The following is a 16,567-nucleotide window of genomic DNA, read 5'->3' as shown; positions in this document are numbered from 1 at the left end:
TGTGAGATATCCCTGGATACGTAAACAAAGTTTATATCTAGGTAGCCATATTGTCCCATGTAAAGTCTATGGGGCAATGTTAAACCTATGGGAAATTTCACAATGCTGAATGACTAATGCTAACTCTATGGGACTATGTATTACTATAGGAAACACAATCTGGAAACCTGTAAAAAATAAAATCGGGTATATCTTGCCAAAAACACAACCCCTACCTCCAAAACTTAACGCCTGAACTCACCACACTTAATATTTTAACTGACACCTATTTTCACAATTCAAGGGCCGTTAAAAACGCACAAATAAATCCAAAACACTGGAGCACATTTTTCCATGACTTTAGCACTATACAGCTATCCTCAGTTTCGCTGGCAGGTAGTGACTGAAGGAAGTTAGAGTAGTGGTATGCGGGGAGCATTGTCGAGGCCACGTTATGTCAAGGATCTGGGTATATTCTTACCACGTGTACGCCATATCCAAAAATTTCATTACTTCATACAGCATGTCCCACCCACTTTTTCTTACTGTTGAATACATCATGAATTGTCAAACTAATAGAGCAAGCTTATCTGCGAAAAGATCTAAACCTCCCAAGCACTTCCTAATTCATTTCACAAATATATGTGGTCTCAATTCTAATCTCAGTGATGTCCATTTCCACTTGCAGTCTGCCAAACCCCATGTACTTTTTCTGACAGAATCTCAGTTATCGGTTGATTCAACTACTGCTCATCTCAGATGCCCAAATTATTTGTCGTATGATTATTTTCGCCTCAAAGGTGGTACTTGTGCATATGTCCATTCTGATATTCCCTGTCAGAGACTTTGCAATTTGAAATCTCCTCTCTTTGTTCATCTCTGGCTTAAAATCTCTCTACCTCATTGTGTCAAATTCATCTGTTGTCTCTACCATTCTCCCAACTCCATTAATCACTTGGAGCTCTTTGACAGGTAGCTTCATATAATTAATCGGTGTCGAGTTTTTATTTAACATATCCCAAATAATATCTAATGTGTATTCAACATTTACATTCGTGTATAACGAGGTAACATCTAGTGAGAATAAATTGTCATTGTCACTGAGTCTACAGTCTTTAAGATTATTAAATAATGTATCGTAGTTCTTAATCCCAAATTGTATAACCTGTCTAAAGGGTTTTATAATGTTATATACATGTGTGGCTAAGGATGAAAATGCTGAGTTCCTGTAGGAAACAATAGGTCGAATAGGAAATCCAGTCTTGTGTAATTTTACCTGACCGAAAAGTGCAGGAATATTGTATGTTCTGGCCTTCAATTCCTTTAACTGGGCCATAGTAATGTAGTCGTTTTTTCGATAAGTGGTTAACGTTTTATTGTATTGATTGACCAAATTGGTAAACAGTGCCGGGTCTACTTCAAGATAAGTGGAGGTGACTGAAACAACTGAATCTAACTTATTAATATAATCAGGTTTATCTAGTATTACCACTGTATCTCCTTTATCTGCCCTCTGTATAATAATGTCCTTATTTCCCCGAAGTTCTCGTAAAGCTGAACTGTCATGTGTATTCAATTTAGGAAGTCGCTTTTCTTTTATGTTATTCACTATTTGGTTAACTTGTTGAATAAATACATATTTTTGTGGAACATTACGAAGTCCAAATTCAATATCAGTTATGCATTGTTTTTTAGGTAGTTTTCGAGGTGGTAAATTATAATTTAGTCCTTTGGATAAAAGTGAAATCTGGTCCTGCGATAGCGTACATGAGGAAAGATTTGTAACCTGTTGATATGTGGGTTCGTTGAATACTGGGTTGAGGGGTGTTCGTGAACTAGCTGACATAGTCTGTGGTAGTACGTTATGTGTATGTGGGGGGGTTGTCACCCAACTCGTATGAACTTGGTCGCAAGCCTGCGACAATGTGTTAGAATTCGCATCTATCCGATAATGTTTGCAACTGATTAACGTGTCTGTTTTTTATTTCTGAGGCCTGTGCTTCCCGTCGCAAATCTATGGAGGTCTTCAATACAGACCCAAAAGCTTCAGTTAGTATTTTAGCGCTTTTAACCTAGTATATTTTATTGTATTTTAAATTCGGTATTTGTATTATCACCTTGTATATTTACTGTATATCACAGTTGTCTTATTTTAAAATTGCTATCATCAGTAATATGGTATTTTGTTTGTAAACAAATTTATTGTAAATATTAAAATTTTAAGAATTCGGTTCTTTCGTTTTTACTTCAATGGTTGGTGAGAAACACTAAAAAATCATAGTATATATATATATTTCCTGCCTACCTCACTTGTAGTGCTCAAAGATGCAAAGCAGGTAAAAACAAAGCTGAAATTGAAGATCTACTGAAAATTAGCACAGGAGCAGGCACATGTTGCACTTTATGCACAAAAATAGCACTGCAAAGATTTTTATTATGCTATACTTTTCCAATTAATGATGCAGGCTGAAAGTGAATAGTATACTAGAGAAGTACTAAAATTCATACTGACATGATTCTAGTAGATATTTAAATTACTGTTTATGGTGTAAAAAGTAAGTGCAGTGGAGTGCTTACTATAGGGCTAATTTAATTATTGACTAAGCCAATGCTAGATTTAATTTGGTTATAAAATATTTGTAATAATATATTTTTTTAATTTTGTGTATTATTTCCTGTTAAGGTTAGATTATAGTTAAGTTGGTTACAGCAGTAATAATGTATTTCTAATTATTAATAATGTATGATATTGTGGTGTGGTAAATCACTAGACACTAGGGTTTGATTGGCAGGTGAAGTAACTGACTGACAAATAACAAATCTAATTGTTAGTTACAGCAGATCATCATCAGTTACAGCAGTTCTTCTGACTATCAATTCTTATTTGCAGCAAAAATTTAATATAGATTGAATTCTTAACTCATTCATAGCATTTGCGGTCATGTCAGTATGAATTTTTTTGAGATCATATGGGTATCGAAGTTGGAAATTAAAGACAATTGTATACACCAGTGAGCCAAAACATTATGACCACCTACCTAATATGATGTTGATCCTCCACATGCAGCCAAAACAGCTCATACCCGGCGAAGCATGGACTCTACAAGATTTCTAAATATGTCTTGTGGTATCTGGTACAATACGTAACCAGCAGACCCTTTTAACTCCTGTAAGGATCCATGGTTGAGTCGCCACAGATCGGAGTTGCTGTTCCAACACAAACCACAGATGCTCGATGGGATTGATGTCTGGGGAATTTGGAGGCCAGAGCAATATCTGAAAGTCTTCCTCATGTTCTGCGAACCAGTCTCGAACAATCTGGGCGGTGTGGCATGGTGCATTATCCTACTGAAAGACGGAGGGGAAGACTGTTTCCACGAAAGAGTACACCTGGTCAGCAATGATGTTTAGGTAGGTGGTAGACATGTGCCAACCAGGCGGGTAAAGTGCCTGCCTGGCAAACCAAAGGTTGCGGGTTCGAATTCCGCCTCGGGCTTGGATCAGTGTAAAATGCAAAAACTTTGCGAGGTGCATTATGGTCACAGAAGATGATGCGCCAGCAACTAACAAAAAGAAAAAAAAAAAAAAAAAGACAAAGCGTCTGGCACATGGATGACTGGACCTACGGTATCTCAGCAGAACATCGCCCAAAGTATGACACTGCCTTGTTTTCATCCCACGGTGCATCCAGGCGCCATCACTTCCCCAGGTAAACAACGCACATGTACCCGGCCATCCACATGGTGTAACAGGACACGTGAGTCATCGGACCAGATGACGTTCTTCTAATCACTCAAGGTCCAGTTTCAATGCTTGCGTGCCCATTGTAGGCACTGTTGCTGGTGAATCGTGGTTAGCATGGGCACTTGGAGCGGCCTGCTACTATGCAGCTCCATTTTCAGCAGGGTTTGATGTACTGTGTGTTGTGACACATTACTCCCGTCACCAGCATTCCAATTACTGGTGAGTTGTGCCACAGTCGCTCTTCTGTTGCCATGTACCATCCAGGAGAGCCTTTGCTCACCTTGAGCATCTAATAGCCATGGTCGTTCAACACCTCGCTGGCGGTTAATGGGTTTTCCCTCCTCAGACCACTTTCAGTAGGTACTAACCATGGCTGACCATGAGCACCCCCACCAGCTGTGCAGTTTCAGATGTGCTCTGACCCAGTTGTCTGGCCATTACAATTTGGCCATTGTCAAATTCTCTTAAGTCCACTGCCTTTCCCATCTGAAGAACAAGAGTATCACTGATTAATGGAGCTCAGTATCAGGTGTTTTTAATACCATGTTCTGACACGCACACACGCCGCAGTTTACCTGTAGTTGCTTCGATTTGCATAACGACTAGCGAGTCGTTATGCAAATCGAAGCCTGTGGCAGATATAAGCTAGTCTGTAATCAGGTCACAAAGGAGGTTCGGCAGGCAAAGGCGGATTACGAGAAATCTATGGCAAAAGATGCTAAGAAAAACAGCAAGGATTTCTTTACTTATATAAACTCTAAAAGGAAGGGGATGAATATGATTGGTCCACTTGACATCGATGGTTCGACTGTTGATGATCCTGCTCAGATAGCAAACAAACTGAATGAGTATTTTGCATCTACATTCACACGTGAGGAATTATTACAGTTTGAAAATGGAAGAAGGTTATCAAATTGTAGCAGTGTGCTTAATGATTTTGTAATAACTGAGAGCAAAGTGGAGGAGAAATTGTTGAAGTTAAACATAAGAAAGGCACCTGGGGTGGATGGGATCTATCCAGTTATATTAAAGGAGGCGGCAAAGCAACTAAGCAAACCCTTAGCCATAATTATGAGAGCATCCTTGGATTCAGGGGAGGTTCCCAAGGACTGGAGATGTGCAAATGTATCCCCAATTCACAAAGGAGGTTCGAAGGGTGACACGAGTAATTACAGACCAGTTAGTTTAACTTCTGTTCCGGGTAAAATAATGGAGTCACTGGTTAAAGATGCATTGCAGGATCATCTAGACAAGACTGCAGCAATAATTCAGACACAGCATGGGTTTGTTAAGGGAAAGTCTTGTCTGACAAATTTGATTGGTTATTATGATGTGGTCACAAAGGAACTGGATGCAAAAAATAATTTTGATATCATATACTTGGATTTCAGGAAAGCTTTTGACACTGTTGCGCATGGAAGACTACTGTACAAATTGGAGTAGAATGGTATTAAGGGTAAGTTGCTACAATGGATAAAAGGATGGTTAAGTGGGAGAAGACAGAGGGTGGTAATCAATGGGTGCTGCTCTTCTTGGACTAATGTTATTAGTGGAGTCCCACAGGGTTCGGTGTTGGGTCCACTGTTGTTTTGTATATTTATCAATGATATTGATGAAGGTATATCAGGCTTAATGTCGAAGTTTGCAGATGACACGAAGGTTGGCAGGGTTGTTAATGACAGTCATGGCAGTGTGTTACTGCAACAGGATCTAGATAATTTGGGCAGATGGGCTAAGAAGTGGCAACTGAAGTTTAACCTTGACAAATGCAAAGTACTGCATATGGGTAGAAGTAACCCCAGAGAAACGTACCAACTGTGTGGTACTACACTTAAGGTGGTAGAAAATGAAAAAGACCTGGGAATAATTGTGCAGTCAGATATGAAGTTTTCTGAGCAATGCAGACAGGCTGCTAGGGCAGGCCATGGGGTTTTGTCAATGATATATAGGAATTTTGCTAGCAGGGAAAAGGAGGTGATTGTCCCTCTGTATAAGGCAATGGTCAGGCCACGCCTTGAGTACTGCGTACAGGTCTGGAGGCCTCATTTTAGGAAGGATGTAGATTTGCTTGAGCGTGTACAGAGAAGAGCAACACGATTGGTGAGGGGAATGAAGGGATCCTCTTACCAAGAGAGGCTTAAGTTCTGCAAATTGCAGTGGCTGGAGACTAGACACCTGCGCGGTGATCTGATTGAGGTCTATAAAGCCTTGAATGGGTTGAGCACGCTGAATTCTGATGAGATCCTCCCACTTGTTCAGAATACGAACCTACGGGGACATAAGTTCAAATTAAGAAAGGGTAGATGTAGAATAGATGTGCGGAAATTTGCCTTTAGCCAGCGGGTGGTTAATTGCTGGAACAAACTTCCATCTGTCGTTGTGGAAGTTGATAGGTTAAATAAATTTAAGGAGGAACTGGACAGGCATTTGGAGGGTATGGTGTGATTTTTTTTTTTTTTTTTTTTGGCTGATGCTGCATAAGCTCCTACACTTGCTTTCTTGCATCAAGTGCTACTACTAATACTACTACTACTAGTCATAATGTTTTGGCTCATCAGTGTATATACTAACTGAAAGAATTTCATTAATTTAGAAGCTGGAAACTATGTATCCTAATTTATTAAATGCATTTCACTTAATTTTTTATGATGTTATTTTATATTCATTAGTAAAGAAACATGGTTTTTGAAAGAAAAAGTTATAAGTTATTATCTTGTAATCATAAGACATTTGTAGTATTTATTTTAAACTTTTTACATGATGATTAAATGAAATTTTGTGTGCAGCATTTATTTAGGGTTCTAGTTGAAGAACTTCACAAGCATTTATATGTTCGTTCCACAAGTGGTGTTTTAAGGCATTTTAGGCAGCAAGGAACTGAAAAACAACTTTCAGAAGGCATTCCTGGTACACCAAGAAAGATTTCACATGTAGAGACTGCAGTACTTCCTCACCTTTACAGTAAGTATCCCTAAGGGTTGCCTTTTTTTTTATTTTTTTATTATTAATATTTCAGGAAATTTCTTGTTCACACTATTTTACACCATGTACTCATGGACATCACACTTAACTTTTCATCTCTTTATTCTTGATCTATTAATTCATAATTCTCACCTCATATTTAAGCTAAAAAAAGGTCAAATTTAAATAAAATCCAGTTCTTGCCCTGTTTTTTTTTTTTTTAATATTTAATAGTATCATGTTTGTTAATTTTGGGTCTTATCTGCAATTTTCATTATCCGGTCTTATCTTATTTTGTCTTACAAAAGTGTAAATAATCTAGAATTTATGTCCAGAAATTGATGAAATCTAATCAGGTGATTACAAATATGCATAGGAGATATTATTGCATCAAAACTAAAGTAATGAGTTTTTGTGATTTCTTTTTATTATTTATTGTTGCTTGTTTCAAAATTTCGATTTGATTTTAGACAGTAATTTCACTTTAGTATTGGGCACCTGTGTGAAATTAAGAACAAATTAATATTTGATAACATTAAGAAAATTTTTTTTTGAAATCATGAAGATAGTCACTCCACAGTCCCAACCATTAGCAGAAAACTCACAGCACAAGAGGGGCAAGTGCCCAGCAAACTCACTCCTGAATGGGCTACTCACTCCTGAATGGGCAAGTACATTTACTTATTTAAAAAAAAAAAAAAAAAAAAAAAAAAAAGGTTTAAAACCAAACACCTCAGATTAAAAGCAGAAAAGCTATTGAGCCCACACATGGTATTATTTCATTTCTCTTTTCCTTGATTGCACCTTCATTGCTAGAAATTATTTAAAACTCTTCTTGATTATGGGAAGGTTTTTTTTTTTTTTTTTTTTTCTTTTCCCAGCTACTACTTGAAGGAATTTCAGGAAAAGAATAAAGCTTATCACAACTATTTTGGCCGACCGGGCTAGCCGAGTGGGTAAAGTACCTGCCTGGCAACCCAAAGGTCACGGGTTCGATTCCCGCCTCGGGCTTGGATCAAAGTACTGCAAAAACCTTGGGAGGTGCAATATGGCCACAGAAGCTGATGCGCCAACAACTACCAAATCAAAAAAAAAAAAAAAAACCAACTATTTTAAATTCAGATCTTTTTCTATATGAATTTGAAAGTTAAGAGTAGGGAGGTCAAGAGTCCTTTGTCAAAATGAGTCAGGCTTTCTGGCTCTTGGCTAAAGCCATCTCATTTTCCTTTCCTATATTTTGCATTCTAGTGATTTTATTGTAACTTCTTGTAAGGATAAAGTTGACCTACTAGCCAATTTTTTTTCTCCATATCCCTGCACTGACATATTATTAAATCATATGCTACCATTTTGAAGGCATCCCGAACATTATGTCTCCATTTAGTTAGATAGATTAGAGGAATCTTGACTAATCATAATGCCTCCATAGCCAGGTGGGCAGGAGCAGCAGCGCGTAGCACACGCTTCTTGATTAGACTGGGGTTTGAGCCTGTGACAACCAAATACGGAGGAGGCGGAAAGGTCAGGGAATGACCACCGCAATATCCCTGGAGCAGTATGGCCTTAGTTGCTAATGCTCCTAAAAACCAAATAACAACAACAATAACATTGACTAATCATGATGTTAGCAATGTCTCTGTTCTAAAAATATTTCTCCAGTGTTAAAACCCATGCTTTAATTCCATTGAAAAATCCCATTTTCTATTGCGTTTTATTTCTTTATTATAATCTATCCATATGCTGCTTATTACTAAGAAAGGGTTCCTGGTGACAATAGGTTTATAGCATGTATGCTACTTGTAACTCATTTGTGCTGAGATCTTGTCGAAGACTGGAGGAATTATCAAAGGTATATTCAGTTATGGTTGTTGTTAAAATATCTCAGTGAGAGTAAGGTTCCCCCATGGGTTATATCAAGTTTTATAAACTTATATTACATGTATATTGGCTTGTATATGTCTATAGAAAGATTTTAAAGGGCATATAGGTTTTATTGGGACTTCTTTGTGATCTTGTTAACTGCTGCACTATAACTAAAAGTAGTTGATGTGTCAAAAAAAAAAAAAAAAAGGAAAAGAAAGGAGATATATTTAATTCTTTATATTTCAGTTATCATTCTGTTGCCTTTGCTTTACATATTGTATACACCAGGAATTATATGAATGTCAGTTCTGCAAAGGTTTCTTGATTTATGTTACTCACTTTTGAGTAAATCCCCCTGGAAAAGTTCTGTGGAGTTTATCCTGAAATATCTTTAAAAATATTTCTCATTTTATGGATTCTGTTCTTATGAATTGAGATCTGTAATTCCACCTGCTCCATCTTCTGAACCAATCCCAGCCCATCCCATTCCATTCAGTCAGGGTACATCACCAGCTAGCTAGCTAGCATCATTTTGCAGTGGCTCTTCAAATTCACTGTACTCAAATTTTTTTTTTTTTTTTTTTTTTTTTTTGACCAGTGCAGCAAAAGCCTCAGGCTTCTTTGCACCATATAGCCAATAATAATAATAATAACTACTTTTTACTTAATTTGTTTCATTTGCATCAGTTTTCTAGAGCAAACCTTTTTACTTATGTATTTTCTGAAAATATATGTCCAGCATGAACAACAACCATCTCATGCTTGGATGGCCATAAAAAATAAGTAAATTAAAAAATAAAGTGTGGTAACTTATTGATTAGGCAATAATTTAAATGAAAAAATGTCATCAACATCAAGGATAAGTTTTATAATAGTCAAAAAATTATAGAAACCCAAAAATGTAATCTACTAGTTGTCTAGAGGCTCAAGATGAAAGGCAGTCAGTATTTTAATGCATTTGTTGACAAGTGAATCATCAGTAATTTGTTAGTAAATATCAATAAGAAGAGCAAATCACTAGTTTCACCTTATCCGCAGGCAGAAAGAATCACTGATTGTTTGCTAAGTGTTTAAAAATATTCTGTATCTCTGCTTCATAATGTTGGAATGGAAAGTTATTCTTCCCCTTATAGACAAATTGTAGGAGATATGAGAAGTGTTGGGAATGATATTTGAATCTTTTCATTTCCATCTTTGCTGTGCTGCTCAATGGCTTCCCTAGTCTGTGAAGCCATGGAAATGGTTAATCACTACTGCATCACTGGGCCCTAAAAAAGAAAAATTCAATTATCTATTTTACTTCATACATCAACTGCTACAACTTTTCTAAGCTGGAATTTTTTTTTCCCCCTCCTTAAAATCTTAACTTGCATGCAATTCATCAGGTGTTTCAAGTATTTATTTTCTGATGCTTCCTGCTTACAGCTGCATGAACAAAAGGTTTTATTTTATTTAATTTAGAGAGAAACTGAGAAGAATGAATAATAATGAAATGTTTTATAAAAGCATATGTGGCTGTTGTTTCCTCTTTATATCAGTGTGTTATCTCCTGATTTTTAAGTCTTTTGGTTTTTTCCCCATTGCCTTGACAAATTTTTCTGTAGAAATCTCTAGGCATTGGTTTGTGACTTCAAATGTCAATTTAATAAGGTTTACCAGCTTGCTAGTGGTATCTCTTTTGCCAGCAGTTTCCTTTTTATTCATTTACTTAGGCAGAAATGTACTAAGTGCTACATAGAAACAGTGCACATTGGGAAACTATGGCATAAAAGTTAAAATTATCTTTCTTCTGGAATTCATGAACAATTTCTTAAAATTAATTTTTTTTTTTTAATAAACAGGCAGTATGCAACCTATAGTAAATGTATTAAGCTGGTTGAGATTATTTGATATCCTCATTGAATTAATTTAAAGTAGAATGAATTATCTGTACTTGTTTATTTTTCCCAAGAATATCCACAAATAATTTTGTAATATTCCATAGCTGGTGGTTTGTGGCAGACATATCACCTATGTAAAGGCCCAGGTGGGCAGGAGCAGCAGTGCGTAGCACACGCTTCTTGATTAGACTGGGGATCAAGCCCTTGACTACCAAATACGGAGGATGTGGAAAGGTCAGGGAATGACCATTGCATATCCCCGGAGCAATATGGCCTTAGTTGCTAATGCTCCTAAAAACCAAATAAAATAAATATCTGTAAAGGCAAGTTACTGGCATCAGTGTTACTGGCAATTTTCATATACTGAAATCTACTTAAATGCTAATTTAAAAACAATGCGAATTTCATGTGCAAATGTGACAAAAAAAAATAATAAAATAAATAAATAAATAAATAAATAAATTGAAATTAACTTTCTTCCAGAATTGGGAGATTTCTTAAAAATGCAGTGTGAGATGAGATTTTTTCTGTATACAATATGCAACCTCTTGTGAATGCATTAATCTGTAATAAATTATCTGTACTTCTGTATCTCCACGAAGCTTAAATTTGTAGGAAGTATACAGAAGACATTAATGAAAAGTGTTTTACTCTGTGTAAAAGAGTGGTAATTTTTTTCCCCTTCTTGATATGCAATAAAATTTTAAAGAATTTAAAAATCTCTGGGGAAATGTTTGCTGTGTTATTCAGTATTTGGTATAGGGTATTGTTAAAGATTCTAATATAGCATTCATTATGAACTTAACTATAATTATTAATAACAGTTGACATCATTTATACACTGGTGTGCAAAACCTAAGGACCAACACTATTTTTATAGGTTACAACCACAAAATCTTTACTTAAGGTACTCTTTACTGATGAGAGTAGATTCAGTCTCAGCAGCGATTCTGGACGTCAGCTAATCTGGTGAGAGGTTGGTACGCAGTATCACCCCGCAAACATCACTGAAAGGGATCAATATGGCAGCCAAGGTGTCTCGCCTGGGGAGGCATTATCTTGGATGGACATACACAACCCTAGATACTGGAAGGCAGTACTGTAACCGGTGCAGGCTACTGTACTGAGGTAATCCTTCCCCATGTGCATCTGTTCCGAGGTGCCATTGGCCCCGAGTTTGTATTTATGGATGATAATGCCACACCCCATTGCACTGCAGCTGTTGATTTGCTTTTGGAAAGTGAGGACATTTCATATGGATTGGCCTGCCCGTTCCACCAATCTAAATCCCATCGAACACATATGGGATGCTCTGGAGAGACACCTAGTGGCACGTCCACATCCACCAGAAAATGTTCACCAGCTGAAGATGGCGCCGACAGAGGAATGGACGATGTTACTGCAAGAACTTATCAACAACATTGTTCTAAGTATGGACAGGCTATGCAAAGCCTGCATCGACATTATAGGTGGCCATATCTCCTACTGAGGACCACCTCTTCCCTTTGTTTTGGCAGTGATGCATCTGTATCATGGCAGCCAGTGCTATGTTGCCATTTTTGAATAAAGTCCCTCTGTACCGTTTTGTTTGTTGTTGTGTTGGTGTTGCTTCCTTCATCATTTCTGTACCTCATGAGGTTCCTTTGGTATGCTTTTCCCATATCCAGGCCACTTCTATGAGAAGCTACAGGTGAAAACCTGACTGGTCCTTAAATTTTGAATACCAGTGTATAATTACACATTATTAAAGCAGGATGCTTTAATAATATGTAATTATATAAATAAGATTCTATATGCTTTAACTTTTTTTCTTTGTAATTTATTGAAATTCCACATTTTGCAGACTCCTGAAATTTGTTTATAAATTTTAATTTCATTCTCACTGTTATTCAAATTCAATGAATTTTGATTCATATCATCAGAAAGTTAAGACCCAAAAAAATGTTCAGCTCATGTTGATATTCTCTATTTTCATTCTTTATGCTTTTTCTTTAATCCTCATGAATGTGTTAAGCTGGAATGAATTATCTGTGTTTGTTTATGTTTAATGGTCATCAATATCATCATCAGCCATTTTAAATCCACTGCAGGATGAAAGCCTCTCCAGCAACTTTCCAGTTCCTTCTGTTTTGTGCAATGGCCATCCATTTACTACCCATAAACTCTTGAATTTCATCTGTCCATCTCCGTTGTCTTTCTTTTAGCTCTTCTTGGGTACCATTCTGTTATTTTCTTAGTCCATCTGTCATTATGTCTTTGAGCTATGTGTCCTGCCCAAGTCCATTTCATTTCTTTAGTTTTGATAAGAACGTCCTTTACTTGTGTTTGCTGCCTAATCCGTGTGTTGCTCTTCTTATCCACCAGTTTTGATGCCTAATGAAATTCATTCCATTCTTCGCTGTGTAGTTTTTAGCTTCTCTTCCATTTTTTTTGGTGAGTGCCCAAGTTTCAGTTGTATAAGTCATGGTGGGAAATATACATTGGTTCATTATTTTGTTTTGGACAAATTGGGATATTGCTGCTCAGTATGTGACTATATTTCCTGAATGCTATACATCCGAAATTTATTTTTCTCTCAACTTCCAGCCATTTATCATTGTTGACTTGTCCAAGATAGTATATGAATCCACCTTTTCAATTTCTATTCCTTCAACAATTATATCCCTTTCTGTGGTATACTTGTTCATCATTACTTTTATTTTAGCCATATTCATCTTTAGTCCCAAATACTTACTAACTCTGCATAAATGATTAAGGTTTTCTTCTAATTCTTTGGGATAGTGGCTTATGATCACAGTGTCATCTGCAAATTGTAAATGGTTTAGGTACTCTCCATTCGCATTGACTCCTTTCTGCAACCAGTCCAATCTTCTAAAAGCTTCATCAAGGGCAGCAGTAATCAACTTCAGAGATATTGTCTCCCCTTGTTGAACTCCTTTCTCAATTTTAAATTTGCTACTGTCTTTGTCTAGTCTAATAAATGAGGTAGCATTCTCATATATTTTCTTCAAAATCATATGGATTACTCTTTAAACTAATTAGAATTTAGGAAATTTTTCATCAAATGGTATAGAATTAGCAACAGAAATTAGGTGAATACAGGTTTATTTCTTTATCAGAAACATTCATATTTTTTTATATGCTTTTTTTTTCTTCTTTAATACCAGAAATACCCCTTGGTTTGGAAGGAAGTGGAGAGGCAGCTAATCAGGCTGTAGTTGAAGATGTTACTGCTATTGACCCTGAGGAAAATAGCCTTAATTTCTGTGCAATTTTAGTGAAATGTTTGGTTTTATTAAATAAGATACCAGAAACTGTTGAGGTTTGTAGAGTTTTTGTAATGTTATGTAAGAATACTATTTGCACTTTCTTTCTTATGTTCAGTTTATATTTGCAGTTTTCTTTGGTGTATACAATAGTTAAATTGATAAAAATTAAAAGAATTTAAATGCTATGCTATGCTATGCTATGCTATTTATGCAGTTTTAAGTGATTTGAGTCCCTGAAGTAGAGATTAGACAAAAGACTTAAAAACTTATTTCTTACCAAAAGGAAAGCCCAATGTACTCTATAATATTATTCCTATGAGTGTTTTGGATCTGACTTTGACTGTCCATCGTCAAGACAAAGCTAACAGAATGAAAAGTATAAAATAACTAAATTAAATGAAAAAAAAAAAAAAAAGACTGGTGCACTGTTTTTTTTTTTTAAGTTCATTAATTCACTGAGTTCACAGAATAGTTTAGGGCTAAAGCCTCTGGTTATGTAAGGAGTTAACTAGCATACAAGTTAGTGCAATTGCATCATTTCTGTACGTAGCCAACTACTTAAGTAGTTATAAATTGGCATCATTAAGTATATCTCATATTGTGAATACCTTCACAACAAGTTGCCATGATAATGAACTACTTCATATAAGTAACGCTTCACCATAAGAGAAGCGTTATTACTTATTCTCAGCGGGGAGTGAGAATGTGGATGATTCTCATCACCCATATGGCACTGTTTTGGAGCTTATTGACTCCTCATCAGTGGGTGAGCAGATACCCTGGTGTTGCATTGATGACAGCCCAGTTGCGAAGTATAAATCCAGAATATGAGCGATGCTTGATGATGTGGAGTAATTTAGATTATAGACTAATTTAGGGCTAAAGCCTCAGGTTACGTAAGGAGTTAACTAGCGAACAAGGTAGTGCAATTGCACATACAGAAATGATGAAATTGCACTAACTTGTACACTAGGTCACTGAGCTCAATAATCTGTTTTGGATTTTTGAATTTTGAACAAATGGGTTTGTTAATACTTTCAGTCATTTAATGCTTAAAATAAGATATAAAATTAATAAAAGAATTTTAAACATACTACGGGTGCTTAATTGAAAGCCAAAGGATCTGATTTAAGCTAGCTAACTAAAATATATAAGAGAACCATGCATAAGGTTGGAAACATGGCACATAATAATAAAATCTATGCTCACTTAAGTTAGCAGAGCTCTTCCATGTTTGGCTACAGAAGATGTGAGGATACTTTTATAGTCTAGGTGAGGGCAGGTTTAATCTTGAACTTCAGTGCGCAAATTCTATTTTTTACATAAGTTAAATCCTGAGGATAATATGGTGGTAGCAATTTTGTAAGGGGATTCTAATTAACTCAGTGCTAACAAGAGTATATCAATTCCTTGGACCAAGAAACCTGATTTAACTATTCCTCTTGTGTGTGTGTGTGGGGGGGAGAGAGAGAGAGAGAGAGAGAGAGAGAGAGAGAGAGAGAGAGAGAGAGAGAGAGAGAGAGAGAGAGAGAGAGAGAGAGAGAGAGAGAGAGAGAGAGAGAGAGAATGCCGTCTCAGTCAATTTCCACAGTAAGGCCAAAGAAATAAATATTAAAAATAGTATAATTGCATAACCTAAAATTAATAGCCTGGAATTTAAGTGTTAAAAAAATTTAAAATAAGATAACATTCATTTAATAAATTAAATTTAGCCATGATTCCCAAAGAATCAAACCTTGGTTAATTCTGTGGGAATTGTGGCTAACACCCAATTGGCTAATAGACTAGCAATATCAAATGAACATAACCTGACCATTTGTTGGATAAATATAGCACCATTCTGAAAAAATGCTGCAAGATCAGAATGTTTATATATCTGAAATTCTGCCCAGACATGATAAGAGTGATATGTTGAAAGTCTTGTGTATTAACTCAAGACTTGAGGGAAATATTTATCAGCATGGCCCACACTTGTAGGTAGAAGAAATCCTTTTTGTAGAGATGGTATTCATTTGAACAAAGGTGATGTGAGGATTTTTGCCAGTATCATTTGAGGATATTTTAAGGGTTTATGGAAACTGCTAGTTGGGAGGAGGGAAGAAGTGTAATCCATGTTTATATGATGATATGAGTCAAAGTGATGCTTGCACTCATCTCAAAAAGTCTTGTTTGTTGCTGCAACAGCTGATGTTTGGCAAGATGTTCTGGCAGTAGCAACATTTCAAATGACTGGGATGATAAAGCTAAGGGAAATGAGCCTAAATAACTTCAAGGGTTGGGTCAGGGTAGTAAACTACATAAGAATACTCAATCTTAACTATGTTTATAGTAATGTCAGTAGTGCTGTCAATAATATAGCTGAATTTGAACTCTTCTTATGTGCAGAAATTTGCCTTTAGCCAGTGGGTAGTTGAGTGCTGGAACAAAGTTCCATCTATTGTTGTGGAAGTTAAAAGCTTAAATAAATTCAAGGAAGAACTGGACAACTTTTAGAGAGAATGGATGTGTGAAATTGTTTTTTTTGGCTGATGCTACATAAGCTCATGCTTGCTTTCTTGCATCACATGCCTCTACCACTACATGATTAGGCTGAAACATGGTGCCACATGAATATTGGGACAAGTTTCACTATGGTAGGTATAATGTATTTAGGGTAGATAGAAGGGGCAGTGAGTTCATGCTCTTATCAAAAGCAGCCTGAGTGTGAAAAAGCATTTTCTGAGTCTGAAGTTATGTCTGCCAGCATAGTATCTGTGTCATGTGAGTTAGTTTGAAGTAAAGGTATAATGAGAGTGAGAGTAATCTACAGACCAAAAGATTGTGAAGAGTATGACGAGAGTCTCTACATGCAAATGTATTGGCCAACCAAAC

General features: G+C 36.3%; 1 protein-coding gene across 1 annotated transcript in view; it reads left to right on the top strand.

Annotated features, from left to right (window-relative positions):
• The window catches only part of Sec8 (exocyst complex component secretory 8), a 416,647-nt gene that overhangs the window by 128,157 nt on the left and 271,923 nt on the right, over positions 1-16,567 (top strand). The window contains exons 8-9 of the mRNA XM_090385352.1: positions 6,510-6,684; positions 13,595-13,749. Of these exons, the coding sequence (XP_090241478.1) occupies positions 6,510-6,684; positions 13,595-13,749 (330 nt within the window). The remainder of the gene's footprint in view (positions 1-6,509; positions 6,685-13,594; positions 13,750-16,567) is intronic.

Source organism: Mastigoproctus giganteus, chromosome 11, assembly GCF_048544385.1.
Source record: "Mastigoproctus giganteus isolate SK-2022 chromosome 11, ASM4854438v1, whole genome shotgun sequence".
In the NCBI taxonomy this organism is placed as follows: domain Eukaryota; kingdom Metazoa; phylum Arthropoda; class Arachnida; order Uropygi; family Thelyphonidae; genus Mastigoproctus; species Mastigoproctus giganteus.
Note: the sequence above shows the minus strand (reverse complement) of the source record. Positions and strands in the feature narration are given on the sequence as shown.